We start from the raw sequence: 15,339 nt of genomic DNA on the forward strand, positions 1-15,339 counted from the left end.
TTTAATGAAACAAATATTTGAATATATTTCTGAATAATAAGGCAAAATATACTGAAATGCACAACATCTTTCATCAGAAATTCATATTCAACCAAACATATTACTAAATAAATTATCTACAAAACACATTATAATATGCCCAAAAACTGGAGATTATTGACTAAGCTGATCAGCACAAATCAATGAAAAATAATATTTTGGTTTAAGAAAATGAGGTAATACAATGATAATAAGTAACTATAACCAACTAATATAGTAATGTGAAGGTTTTTAGCCTAGTAAAACCATGGTTAAATATAGCACTTAATTTTCCATTACTAATTTTCACAAACAAAAGAATCTAATGCATTAAATTTGATAATCAATTCCAAAGAATACAGTACACAAGAAATTCAATTAAATTAATAAACTAGAATCTCAGTTGTTTAGCCTTCTGTTATTGGGATTCTTAATTATCTAGATAACACATCTCAATTAAATAAGAAAATTTTTTAAGTCAAATCAACGTGTGCACAGACATGTCATAACTAGTGTATTCTCCCTATGACCTGTAGCTATCTGCTCTATACACTTTTTTGATGTATTAGTTTAGTTATGAATTGTTTTGATTAAATTTACTACATTATCCTTTTTTCCCATATGTTTGATTATCCAGATGCATACCAGTAACAATTGGCCTAGTCTTTATAATTGAGTTTCTCTTGTAACTAATAGTTGTTAACTCTTAATATCCAATAACTGCTTGAAATGATAAGTAGATTGTGAAAATGGTGACCTGAATTCAAAAATCATCAGCCAAATGTGAAACTGAAGGTCCCAAATAAGGAGCATCATCACACCAAAAGTCAAAAGGACAGTGGGATTTGTGTAGCTCTAAGCTTTCTTCATCATTATCATTTGTTTTTTTAACAGAATAATAGTTGCAGATTCTTTTTTCTTCAGACCTTTTATCATAGTCATATGGAGGAGCAAGAATGTCCAGAAAAGAGGCTGAACCACCTACTGCACATATTTCATGAATATTATTCTCCACAGCATTTAGAAGTAAACATTTGTCATCAGAGGTGATCTCAATAACAGTTTTATTAGCAATGCTGTATGATGGTAAATTTACAAGAGTAGGTACATCTGTATCATAGCTTGTAATCCTAAGACATCCATGCAAAACCTTAAGAATACCAGTCATGCCAGGATGATCATGAAGAGGAATTTTGCAGTCTTTTTGTATAATAAATATTCCTGCTGAAAATTGAGAGCTTTGAATCAAATCAATATATGTTACAGGGGCACTCTCTTGGGGTTTTTTCTTCTTCCTTGCATCAATTATTTCCAAGCTTTCTTGGAGCTTGACATCATTTTGTACAAGTTTGCTCATCAGTCCTTCAAGGCGGTATATATTTTCTTGAAGACCTTGCTGGCTTATACATGGAGAAAATGCAGTGCGAGCGCATTTCATAACTTTTTCTATTTTGCTCATCTTTTCATGAAATATCATGAGATAACAATTTAATTTAACCGCGCCAACGCCAAATATTAATTTGACGCCAGGCAGAATCCAAAAATATAACTCACTCACAACTTTATCAAAAGATGTTTATCAGTGAGTTTATGAAAATGGAAAAATGTAATGCTGCCCATAAATAGGTCTCATTTTGCTCAAAAGAATTAGGGAGAGAGAGCAAGAAAGGAAAGCTTACTAGGTAACGGCTTGATGCAGACAGTTAAAGTCACTGTACTACTTTAAAAGAGGACAATCCAGCAAAATTCAAAGTGTATTTTGAAAAAGGAGGGGGGAAAGCCTCAATGAGGGAAGAATCAGAGGTATTTCAAAAGTTTAAATTATTTTTCATTATTAAACTAAGGTATATAAATTGATTTTACGGTTTCAACACAGCAGTCTCTGATTCTTTGGGTATATTTTTGGTTTATTTTGATGAGTCTGTGGCTGAAGTATTTCCTGTCTCGTTGATTACTCGTTGTATTTCCTATCCAATTTTCATTCTGTAATTTTTAATCTACCAGGTAAGCTGCTGTGATGGTCATTTTTGTTCTATATGGTAAGCATCCATTTGGCGATACTCATTTTGAAATGATTAGTAGAATAAAGCATTAGTAAGTTCCACAGCATAATCTATAAGTTCTGCAAAATATACCTGTCCATTAAATTCCAGTAACTATATTCAACTGTAATAAAATATTTGATTACCACACTGCAGAAAAAATAAGGATGGAATATCGTGCTATTTTAGTATTGCTGAAATACATTTAAGCATGGCTCAAAAAAGAGAATTAAACGTAGTCAGAGCTTGCTATTTAGATCATATCGGCTTTATATTGCTCATTAAATTACTCGCATGTCTTTCTATTTCATTAGAAAGATAGATTTTGAATGTTCAGGAGATTTATTTTGCTTGAAACAAACAACAATCTATCAGCTTTATGCCAATTTCCAAATGCTAGTTTTCGAGTCTGCTGATAAGCTATCCAAACAGCACCAGAAGATGTTCAATATAAATAAATGCCTCCTTAAGGCAAAATATTACGTAGTAAGGCCAAAAACATATTCTGCCAAAAAAACGCCAAAAAAAACGTATTCTGAAAGATCCTGGCGTACCGTCCGCTAAGATTTAGTGATATATTGTAAAAACAAATGGCCCGGCCAAAGCGTACCACCATCGCTAATTTGACATAGCTTCGGGGACTATGCGAAATCAACATTCCATTCAATTTTCCGTAGCTCACCTGTCTGATTGAATGTAAAGAATGATTGAATGAAGTGCCCTTTATCTGTCATTCAATAACGATACTGATCATCATTTCAAATTGTCAAATGTCTAATAATAGTTTGACCGTCGTGTTTCCATTGTCATGTGGCTGTAACGGTAGTAAACAGTTCTGCTTTTATTTGTCATTTCTCCTTCTCCTTAAAATTCGTCTCTCTTATTTTGCCCTGACAAAATCTTTAATTTTACCACCATTGAATTTTCCATAGAAAAACACATAAGAGCATTTGCCGTATTTTTTACGGTGTCACTTTTAAAATTACTTTTAAAGTCACTATAAAAGTACTTAAAAGTCACTTTTAAAGATAAAAGATTCCCAATATCTCCAAAGTCTCCTCTAATGAAAACATTTACTGCAAGAGTAAGTACTAAACCTACTACTATTGTTTTTCTCTGGACTGCGCTGTCTTTCTTTGCAAAATCAAATTCTAAACAAAGCTGACGGACATTAGTTTTTACCTTCATAATTACATAATGTTCTAGCCGTATCTTTATGACGTATATCCCTTTTGCTAATTAGGTCTGTTTGAGCATAAATCTGGCCAGTGTAAAAATCCATTGCCACTTCAAATAAATTTTCTATTTAATTTTCCGTGTACATAGGTAAGTAGGTAGGTATGCATTTATTTCAATCTTTTATTGAATTTATTGTAATTTCTATTAAAATGACCCGTAGTACGTTAGTTATAACAATTTGGTTCTACTTGTTTACGCTGAAATGTACTTTATCGGTACTTAAAATAACAATTTGATTCTATCAAAATTACCTGTATTACAACAATTATAACAATTTGATTCTACTTGTTTACACTGAAATGTACTTATACATGAAAAGAAAGCGAAACAAGATTTAAGACTTGAAAACAGGCAACAGCAAGTGGTACAACGAATTCCAAATGAAAATAATGGACAAAGAAATTTGTGGATAGAAGAAAACGACAAGGATGACCACGTCGAATCGTAAATGAAATTTACGGTTTGAAAACAAGCAATAGTGAGATCCACAATGATTTCTAGAAGACAACAAATTCTATAAAATAGATGATTCGTTGATGAATTACCAGGAAGGGGAATTTAGATTTACTCTAGAGTTTATTAATTCAGTCGTAATTACTGCGATAAAAATATTAGGATTTTAAACTAAAAAATAATACAATGGTTATCCGTTATAGAACAAAATCTAGATTTTTGATTTTATTTTTGTACATTAAGTTAAGAGATGCCTCCGTAGATTGGTAGACAGATATTTCGTTATCAACAATTTGTACTATTATCAACAATTTATTTTCAAAAGAAGACTTGCACTCCAGCTTCAATCTTGTCTGTGCAAATAAACATTTTGCCATTAAAGGCTGCCTGTATGCCTACTTACAGTTTACAATGAATTATTATATTAAGATCTGTTTGCAATGTCAAGGTAATAAATTAATACTTTTGCAGACTCCAAGTGAATGTGCTTAAAGTTGCGTCTTTTGTTAACAATTCTGTGGCGTGCATAGTACTTACCATAGTAATTCAATCTTCAATCTTGTCAAATTTCAATCTTGTCTGTGCAAATAAACCTTTTGCCATTAAATGCTGTCTGTATGCCTACTTACACTTTACAATGAATTATTATATTAAGATCTGTTTGCTATGTCAAGGTAATAAATTAATACTTTTGCAGACTCCAAGTGAATGTGCTTAAAGTTGCGTCTTTTGTTAACAATTCTGTTGCGTGCATGGTACTTACCATAATAGTCTATACTTACAGTCTGAGCAGCTTGCCCATGGTTTAAAGGATTAAAAAATAGGAAATATTTGAAAATTACTATAAATACTTAGAAACACAGGGGTTAATTTTGACAGAAAATTACCTATCTAAACGAAAAGAATCTAAATGTAGCTCAGGTAACAAGGGTAGATAAGATTACACAAATGTTTAGCCCTTAAAACTGTTCAAAAAACTTTTATACCACTAAATTCTTTTCATATCTTGAATCCTGAAATATATCCTACTAATTAAGTTCCAAAAAGTGCTTTTGGGAAATTACATTATTTCTGTCATGCTCCTTATTAGCTCTTAATTCAAGATTCCTCTCTTTTTTCCTCGCCGCACACTTTTCTTTGTTTCGCTTCAATTATTCAGAATCTTAGCCTTCAACAAAAAATACCTCTACTAATATCTACTATGGTAAATATAGTATTTTCTTAGTGGCCATGGCAATTTCCGCCAGACCACCACCGCCGGAATTTTGGTTGCTACTTTGGCGTGCCAAAGTATTTTCGACCGAATGGATCACCGAAATCTTTTCGGTTGCGCACTGTGGTTTTCAGTGCGGGTGCAGGAATTAGTCAGAACTGACCTGGCAAATCAATGGCGAGACTTTTGAAGCTTTTGAAACAAGGTCCAGTATTTTGTGCCAAATACTGTTCCTCAGCCATGTCAGTTGAAGGATCTAAAAAAGAAGCGGCTTGTATTGCTGTAGAAAATAATGTCAAAGTATATTAATCTTTGCTATTTATTCAGTCTTACTAATGAATTAGTGATAGCCTAAGCATGTCCAGTTTACTTGTCATGCTTGAAACAGTTCAATAGCCTATTGGCTAAACATTGTATTAAAATGATTTAAATAACCCAGCTTGTTATAATCTTAAGTGAACTGATTTTTAATATCTTTAAAAATTGTCATGTTAGAAGAGTTAAACTTTCTGGATTAGCTACAGAACTTAAATTATGCCATGGGAAAGTGTTCTTCAGCAGTAAAACCTTAGTTTCATCACAGGCTGTCTAAACTAGAAACTTGCTCCAAAGCAGCATAGTTTCCATACCATAGTACTTGGAAATGCTAATTCTAGAAGTGCATCCATTTCTGGTTGACCCTCCTCCTCCATGGGGCAAAATAAAAATGTATGAAGTAGGCAAGGTTTTGTAGCCAGCTGTTTCAGAACAATTGCGATACTAGCTGTTGTGACATTGGCCTGTGACAAAATTTGAACCAGCAAATCAGAGAAATTAGTTAAATATCACATTTATGCTCTGTTGATTTGAAGGTAGGCGGTGCAATGTCTGATTTTGCTTACAGGTAACATTACCTATTGAGTGAAGTATATTAAGGTAAAATTCTAGTTGGTTGACTTTTGTCTATCTCAGAAAGGGGGTAGGCTTGGAAAATGAAACTTTCAGGGATGAGTCTAAAGGCTAAAGTATGTCCTGGGAAGGTGTTTTGAAGTACCCACCTTTACTCCTTCTCCCTCTAGAGAGCCCTGACCTTTGATGAGCTTTAAAAATATGTGTGTTAGCCTATAAAAGTTAAACCTAGCAAAATAGATGTTCTGCTTGAATGAAGTTTTTCAGCTTCACAACTTTGCTCAATCCCAATTTATATATGTAAATACATTTCCTAAATTTTGAAGAAAAAAAAACTGTTGATATGGTTCAGAATTTTACTCAAATAACAGGAATCTCATTTTTAGAACTAGAGGCAGAAAAAAGGCAATTGGTAACTTAAGATTCATGTAAAATGTTGTTTTATCAAAATTTCAATTGGTATATACCTTTCATGTAGGCAATTTTTTGGGCCCTCTAGAGAGAGAAGGGGTGGAGGTGGGTACTTCAAAATACCTTCCTAGGACATACTTTGGTCAATGTTGATATTACCTGAACAATTGTTTTGGGTCATGAAACTATTGTTAATAGATGCATTTTGACTTTTTGAACATCTTTTCTCACTTGGAAAACTGCCACAAACTCACCATTATGGAGTTACTCTGGCCCAAATATTCTTGTATTTACACATATAGAATTGCAATCATTTCTGTTTTGTTGATTGGATATTTGAAATTGCAAATCTGTAATAGTTTAGAAAAAAATTGGGGCTATATATTTGCACATTAAGGGGGTGAGGGTAAAGTATAGCATATATTAAATATGTAAACTAACCATTGCTGTATTTGATATATGCTATGCTTTATCCCCCCTTCCCCCCTAATGTGCAAATATATAATAACTCCATAATGTTGAGTTTGCGGTAGTTTTATACCTTCCCAGGGCACACTTTAGCCTTTAGACCCATCCCTGAAATTTTCATTTTCCTAACCTAACCCCTTTCCAAGCTAGCCAAAAGTCAATCAACTAGAATTTTACCCACATTAGTCCTTAAGCCCTCTGGGCAGCAGGGCAAGGTCTGTATTGAACCAATCAGAATACAGACCTCACTCTGTTGCCCACAGGGCTCATGGACTATTATGCTTTGCACCATAGGTAATGTTACCTCAAAAGTGAAAGTGAACCATCCTGGATATTAACATTTATGGATGCATGAGTTTTTTAATTATCCTCCAACTTCCTACTATAGAGTAATTACCAGTAATGACTAGAATTAGTATTTAAAATATGTTTTCAGTCATATTGTACAATACCAACTTTTCATAAGTTGTACAATTAAGTCTCTAATATCTACTCTTTTCCTATTTACAAGGCTTGAAAATTTGTTTTAGAAACAGGTACAGGTTAGAAATATTGAAAATCTGTCTCCAAAAAGGGTTAGTTTGCCCAAACTCTAAATGAATTCATAAATAATTTGTCTTATCAGCTATATCTAGCTAGTTGATTCAGTAAAGTTTAACCATATGCTTAACAAATCTAACCATGAAAAAACAAATTTCAGGAATCCATCTGCTGCCCAAATTAGCTTCTGGCCTGACAAGGGGTTTCCAAGTGCCCACCTCAACCTCTTTCCTCCACCAAAAAACTGAATTTTCCTGGACTTGAAAAAATAGTGTCTCTGGCTAATGACAAATTTCCAAAATGGATATAAAGCCCAAACATCTGTCCACAAAAATGTGCTTAGTCTCATGTCCCCAATCCTTTATTGCCTATACAGTAATGTTTAAAAGACTATAATGTTGGTCCTGACATGTAACAAACCTGCCTTCGAAAACCTGCTATCAATGATATTGACTATAAGCCAAGCTCAGAATAAATATTTTAGTTATGGAATTTACCCACATAGTCTTTGCAACCTTACAACTAAATAAGAGGCAAAGTTGGAAGGGAGGGGACCTTCCCATGCCCTGATTTAAGCTTTTCAAGATAGCATAATTTAGAGGTTCTGTAGCCCATATTAACTTTAGATTTAAGCAAAGCCTTATAAGAGATAGGATTCATTAGAAAGATATGGTATTGCCATGCCCTCATATTCATTATCCAATAATTCAATATTCCTAACTTCTAAGAACCTTCCTCCTTAAAAGTGTTCTGGATGACATATTCTGGCCTGAAAATGCACCTTTTAACTGATTGTGTAACTTACCCTTTTGTTTAAGATGCCATCTTTTATTTTCAGGGTGGAGTTATTGGAATTGGCAGTGGATCAACCATAGTTTATGCTGTTGAGAAACTTGGTATGTTTTTGTTTTTATTTTGCAAAAACTATACCTCAAAATAATTACAGTCTGTATGTTCCTGCCACTCCAATTTTTGCTGATGATTGTTAGTAACAGCCCCACAAATGCATGGAAATACTGGGCTATGCCTATAAGAATATATCTTGTTTACATAAAGTGGTTTAATTTGAATTCAGGCCAACTCCTTACTACAAATGCTCAAGTGTTTGTAACTGAGGTTGTCCCATTCCTTAAGCATTTACCATAACACAAATGGATGAGATGCTAAAGTCTGGAATTATGATAAAATCAGTCTTGCCTCATTAACTCATATCATATTGTCTGTGGCATTGATAATGGGAACCTGAAGTCAGTGCTGAATTTTAAAGCCATCAGACAGCACACTCGTATGCTTATAAAATCTACTTGCCAGAGCCTCACCAATATGTATAGAAGGTGTTAGCTTTGTTGAAAGGGCTAACTTTTTATAGAATCCTTTTCCAGATGACCTTATTTGTGCTGAAATTTTGTTATCAGTCAAGAGAGCTATTTTAGAAAAAACAATTCTTCTATGCAGAGTGGTGGCAGTTTTAGACCAAGTGCCCCCCCCCCCAGTTATTTTGATATCTGACAAAGTTTCCTTTATTTTATGTTTTTACAATCTTATGGTATACCTTTCTCCACAGATTGTGAGGCCTAAAACTGCTACTATGGCAGAGTATGTCATTATATTTCTCCATGGGTATAGAAGCATTTTCTATGATACTTTTTTGTTCTAATGTCATTGTTTTATGTGCTTATTGCTTGGACTAAAATAACTTCGAAAACCACACTGCCTTTCCATGACAAAAGTTTCATCCCTATTTTGAACTGTTTTACTTTGGACTAAAAGTTTTTTTTTCTTGTAAAATAAATAAGTAATTATTTAAAATAATCTGCACAGAACATGCAATTTGCTACAAAATGGTAAAATGTAAGTAAATATTCTGAGGAGCTTAAAAATGGGTAAAAAGTGCAAGAAAAGGTAGTACAAAAGTTGTCATAATTGTCTCTTAGATAAAGAAATTTGCAATTTTTATTCTCTGAAAGTTTCAAATTTTGCCCAATATCTTGACTTTCTAGAGGATTTCACTAACAACTGTTAGTAGGGATTAGCTTGCCAAAGCACAATTGTGTACAAGATTTTATTTTTTCATAAGAAGAAACACACATGTAAGGTATATAATATATGGCTTGAATCTTAGGTGATTTATTATTTTGACTGTTATATATTTTGTTTAAAGGGAAAAGGCTGTGAAAAATTATCAATTTTTTACATGCTCATTCATAAGGGACGAAATGTATGATAATATCATTCTTTAACTTCTGAATGTTTCCTTATATATATTTTCATTGTTTTCCTTCTCAATTGCTATATCTGAAACAAATTTCCCCTTATTATTGTATTATATCCAATTCTATAAAGGGAACCAATCTTGGAGGAAGGAGGAGGTATTTGTTTAATGTGCCTGTATAGTTACCATAATCTCTTTAAATCAAATTTAAATTCAAGAAAAAGTTATTCCATGCCAGTCAGAATATTTGCTGCCAAAGATTCATTTTCTTTGAAGGCTCTTGTCCCCCCAATGTCCTGTCTCTGCTCCCTGTCACTACTGGATTTGATTATTTTTTTCCATTTCCTTCCAATCACTGTTCTCTTTCAGATTTTTAAGGTCAGCCCCACCTCCTCAAAAAATCTCATATTGAGAGGTGGGTCCCACTCCTCAACTTATCTTAAAAATTCGCCGAAAACCCTCTTCCCAAACTTAACCAGGCTAGGGAACAACCAAAATCAGACTTGGAAAATATAACTTACTTTTTTGACCAAAATATCAAACCCACAACTCACTTGAACTTTAACTTACATGAACTGTTCTTCAATTTGAACTAACTATACAATAAATAGACACCAAAAACTAAAGTCACCTCTCTTGCAGGCCTGTAAAGATGGCAGCCAGTGAAAAGAATGACCATCTAAAACTAAATTTGACACAATCCAGAAAGAAAAATTAATGGAGGAATCAAGTCTGCTAGTATGACGACTCGTACGATATTAATGCTATAAGCCGAGGTGCTCCTTGGTGATATTTAAGCTTTAAAAATCAATACCTTTTAAGTGCAACTAAAAATAGTTTATCTATGTAAATAGGAAAAATTATATTATCTCAAAAATATGGTTGCAGGCCCAAATAGTTCCATATCTTGTGTATCAAATATATTAGACCAGTTCTCTAAGGAAGAATTTGCTTAAAATTCGATGCAGTCAAAACAAAATTGCTAAACCTGATTGTGAAATAGTTTACTAATTATATGCAATATGCAAAATATTAATATAAACCATGGTAAAAGCAAATCTATATTAAAAACATTTGATCATGGGTATAATTTCTGATAGTGCAAAAAGAATTCATTTTATCAATTTATTAATTTACAAATTTAAGGTATTCCTGGTTGATAGTGGTTTTCATTTTCATTCTTGATAAATTTGGCCATCATTATGCTTAGTAAAATTGTCTATTATTCCAATCGTCTACTGAATTCTTTTAAGTATTCTACAAATTTGACCAACTTCCTTTTTGCCAAGATTCACGTTTTCACTAACTTGGCTTATTTGAATCGAATCCCGTATTTGACTTAGGATTATTTGAATCCTTTGTTGTTGTACTGGGGGCGTCTTCTCTTCTCAATGTTTGATGAATGTGATGGTACTATTCGGATCTATCTGGTGCAAGACAAAGAAGCCTGCAAGGGCTTAAGGTTTCAGTCTCTAATGAGGTCTACCTAGGGGTCATGTCTGTTGTACCCATCGTTTGAAGTTAATTTTTAGTAATTGACAGCCTGACATTTTATCCACCCATCTCATCAATAATAAAAATGATATTAATCTTAACTTTTTATTGTTTTACAAATGAAGAGCCTCTTTAAGCTGGGTCAGAGTTGGCACTTGGGGTGAAAATCGATTTGATAATAAATCCTACATCAGGGCTGTTCCCAGGTTTTGTTTTGAGGGGGAAGCGTTTTACACAAGATTTTTTCTGGGGGGGTACACAAAAAAGTAAAAAAACGCGTAAAAAATTTATTTATGTCCATTTTGTTACTTTATTTTACAAGTCAGACAAACATTTCGAGGGCAGGGATTCAAACCCCCTACCTCCCCCCCTGGATACAGCCTTGTTCTACATGCTAGCTAATTGCCAAAATTGGGCAAAGTCGGTCAACTACTATTTCTGCCAACAAGTTACCTCAGGAAAAGAATTAGTTCAAGCATGGTGGAAGGACAAGTTACTCTTGTTCTCTCAGCTTTGAAATGATTTTGTTGAAAGTTTTAATCTAGGAAAGATGCGCATATGCTTTTTAATTTTTTTTTTAATATCAGTGATTAAAAAATTAACATAAAATATCCCCTCCAAGTGCGACATGATGATTCGGAGGAGGGATAACTAGACAAATCCACAAAAAATAATTAATATTAATCTCAGAAGGGGTTTAAATAATATACACAACTACAACATCATGTACCCTGCTACCACTATCTTAACACTCAACTCCTTCCTTAAAATATCTCAATCAAAATAAAACAATAGATTTGAGGATTTAATACCATTTGATCTATCAACTATGGATCCTATTACATTAATCATTAAAATCATGTTTAAAAAGTAATTCATTCTTCAAAAGCCTTTTAAATTCACTTAAATCGCTACTTTTACTATTTTTATTGAATGGATTCCATAACTTAGCTGCTTTAAAAACAAAAGAAAACCCTGACCTAGACGTAACTAAATTATTAACATAAATTTAGTTCATTGACCTTGTGTAAGGGTAAGGTAAAGGATACGGCATTAGACTTTACAGTCCGTACCGGCGGTGCTGATCTCCGTTTCTTGGCCCTTCAGCCAGGAAGCGCAATGGGGTTGGGGGCCAGCCATCCTGTGCTTTCGCACACCCTTCCTGTTTACCTTCCCCAGATTTCTCCAGGTACCCATTTAGAGCTGGGTCGACTCTGGCTAAGCTTACAGAGTCACGCCACTGACCCCCGTCCCAAACTGAAGAATTGGATACACCAGGATTCGAACCCGCGTTGACCTTGTGTGGTGGGAATGAATTTCGTTACCTTGCGTGAATACACACAGTGGGAGCTTACCTCTTACCAATGAAAACACCATGCATAAAAACTAGATTTTAGAACTAGATTTTAATTCAAATTCGCCTCTCTGAAGGTCCCATATATACTCCGAATAATATATTTCTCTTTTAATTCAATATAGTCATGTATCATAGGACCTACATTATATGTTTTTTTTTTTTTTTTTAATCATGGAGAGCAGCCGCTTGGAGTATTTTTAACCTAACATAATCCTCTCAGCACGATTTAGAAGGGTTTAAATCAGCAAGTTTTCTAATAACAATATTTTGCAACACTTGGACTGCACAAAGGGTTGAGGAAAAAGTCCCCACACATATTGAACTACAATACAAAATATATGGGTTGATTAAACTAAGATATAACAAACAGACCATTTCCCTCAGAAAACAATGTTTAAGTTTACCAATTATACCAACATTTCTGGAAAATGTATAGCCTATGAAACATTTTCAATAACCTTTAAATAGAAAAAAGAAATGTGTATCAATATACTCTATATACTATATATACTCTATAATCGTTTTCAGACAGTTTATATTTCGTCATGTAAATGAAATACAAGCATGATAATAATTTCAGTTAATATTTTCATTAACATGTGTTTTGTAATGTCTGATGCAACTGATAGGGTTTGGCCCTTTTCAAATATAAAAATTTTCTGGCTTCAGTTATGTAGCTCTTTGGTTTTGGGTCTCTTGATGAAATCATCAGTCCTGTAACTGAAGATTGAACTTAGTTTCATGACTATTAATATCTACCAGCTTATGCTATCTACTTCTCTCTTTCTGCTATTCTTGCTCCCTGTCTCTTTCTCACTCTCTATCGCTCTCTCTCTATTTTGCTCTCTCTTGCTCTCGCTCTTTTGTTATATTTTGCTTTTGTATCTCAACTATTTTTATGCTCTGTAGCTGAGATTGTAGCCGAACAAAATTTGGATATTGTCTGCATACCTACGTCATTCCAGGCCAGGCAACTGATTATTAAGCATGGACTTCCTCTTGGAGACTTGGAGACACATCCAGTGGTATTCAATTATTTTACTTTTTTGATCTTTTTTCTATAATTGTCTCGTTGAGTCATTGTCATTTACCAAGGACTAGGAATAAGCTTATTCTTCCTTTTTTTATATATATAAATGAGAGATCAACATTAGGTAATTTACAAAATATTGAAATCTTGGCATGGCGAGTAAATACTAGTTATCTGAAATAATAAATGAACGATCGTAGTTTTACCCACAAAAAATGAATTTAAAGAAGATGATCCTTTTAGTTTGACAATAATGGATTAATTTAATTCAGTGCAAATTATTTATCGATTTCCATTCATATCGCCTTTTTTCTTTTTTTTTGTTCTTCTTCCTTTTGAGGAAACTTCCTTTCCGTTTCTTCCTATTGAGAGGTGTGCAAGTTTTTTTTTGTATTTTATATATATATATATATATATATATATATATATATATATATATATATATATATATATATATATATATATATATATAATTTATTGTTGCCATTCTGTCTATTTTTTGTTCAATAAAAAGTACAAGCATTGCATTAATTATAAAAAGTTTTTTTTCTAGCCGGAAGTGAGGAGCAACATTAAAACTTAAATGAACATTATTTTGTGTATGGAAGGTGCTTCCCCCTCGTCAATCCCTGACACTTTATGCTAAAATTTTACTTTTTGGCCCAATCCTTTAAGAACGGCTCCTGAAAAGGGTTGTTTATTTGGAATAATAACTTTTAAAATTTAAGTTTAAAAAAACGAGGGATGGAGGAAGGGGAAGCACCCCTCATATATGGAATAATTTCTCTTGTTTTAAGTTTTAATGCTGCTCCTCATATTCAGTTGAATTTTTTTTTTCTTATTTAGTTTCTCATCATTTTTTTTTCAAATAATGCTGGGAAATCTGCCTTATTACTCCATGGAAAATTCCCTCTCCTCCATGAAAAACTCCCCCATATAAATTTCCTACCTCGTAAAATCCCCCCCCCCCTCTGGAAAGGTCCCCCGAACAAATTTGTGCTGAAAATCTTCCCCAGAAGATTTCTTGCAGACAATTCCGCATAGAAAATTCTTCTTTGTCTACTAAAGACTCATGTGATGTTGCAGTGGACTTATAATTCTATGTCCTTCGAGATGGAGGTTTGTATCCTGGCGTTGCCGTATGACTCCATAAGCTCAGCCCACGTGAGTCTGACAAGCTTACGGAGGAATAAATTCACTCGAAATAACTCAGGAGCCACTGAAGGTGGAAAATATCTGGTCCTCCTCTAAAAAACAAGTGCAAATAGAGTGTTTAAATCAGTAAGTACTATCATTAGAAAAAAGATCTAATCATCCCTTCATTGTTTGTCGTATCATGCTTTTTCAATCTTAGGGAAGATAAGAAGCTAGTGTTCAAACAATTGAAAAATATTTGATCTGGTAAAAAAACAAAGAAATACTGTTGATGAAGCTTGGAACGCAATTAAGTATTTTCTAATAGAAGAAAAAAGTTTGAACCGGTCAATCCATTTGTACATCAGATCAATTAGTCTCTCACTATAGCTCAAATTATGCTGCTATGGAATTTATCGACTGAAGAAATATGTTAGACTTTGAGAGACGATCCCTTGTTCTTGCATTATATGAGCTTTATTTATAGCTAGACGTGTGCATCGATGGTGCGGATGAAGTCGACACAGATTTGACGTTAATAAAAGGTGGCGGTGGATGTCTTTTACAAGAAAAGATTGTTGCTAGTTGTGCCAAGAAGTTCGTTGTTATTGCTGATTACAGGTAAGCATAATTTCTTTTAATAATATATTTGTTCTAAGACATACGCTGGGATACCTCCCTTGGATTTTCATTATGTTGCAGTTATCCCATAATTTTTATATTTTTGCATCAAAGTAGCCACTTTTATGGTATAAAAGTAAAGAGAAAACCAACTTTTGAGCATGATATATGTCATGTGTGACCCAAGTTGTCTTGGGTCACACATGGAAAAGGTGAAGG

General features: G+C 33.5%; 2 protein-coding genes across 2 annotated transcripts in view; one reads left to right on the plus strand and one right to left on the minus strand.

The window, feature by feature from the left end:
* On the minus strand, positions 1-1,524 carry LOC136024712 (2-aminoethanethiol dioxygenase-like). The gene has a single exon (XM_065700128.1). It carries the CDS (start codon positions 1,493-1,495, stop codon positions 782-784), a length of 714 nt encoding a protein of 237 aa, XP_065556200.1. The 5' UTR covers positions 1,496-1,524; the 3' UTR covers positions 1-781.
* A 3,580-nt stretch (positions 1,525-5,104) lies between these two features.
* Positions 5,105-15,339, plus strand: part of LOC136024713 (ribose-5-phosphate isomerase-like) — a 31,124-nt gene continuing 20,889 nt past the window's right edge. The window contains exons 1-4 of the mRNA XM_065700129.1: positions 5,105-5,265; positions 8,111-8,168; positions 13,245-13,360; positions 14,987-15,120. Of these exons, the coding sequence (XP_065556201.1) occupies positions 5,140-5,265; positions 8,111-8,168; positions 13,245-13,360; positions 14,987-15,120 (434 nt within the window). The 5' untranslated portion in view covers positions 5,105-5,139. The remainder of the gene's footprint in view (positions 5,266-8,110; positions 8,169-13,244; positions 13,361-14,986; positions 15,121-15,339) is intronic.

This window comes from Artemia franciscana, chromosome 3, assembly GCF_032884065.1.
Source record: "Artemia franciscana chromosome 3, ASM3288406v1, whole genome shotgun sequence".
Lineage (NCBI taxonomy): Eukaryota > Metazoa > Arthropoda > Branchiopoda > Anostraca > Artemiidae > Artemia > Artemia franciscana.

What these genes read in the sequence shown, in the direction of transcription:
- LOC136024712 (XM_065700128.1), bottom strand. Translation starts at nt 1,495, where the DNA reads ATGATATTTCATGAAAAGATGAGCAAAATAGAAAAAGTTATGAAATGC.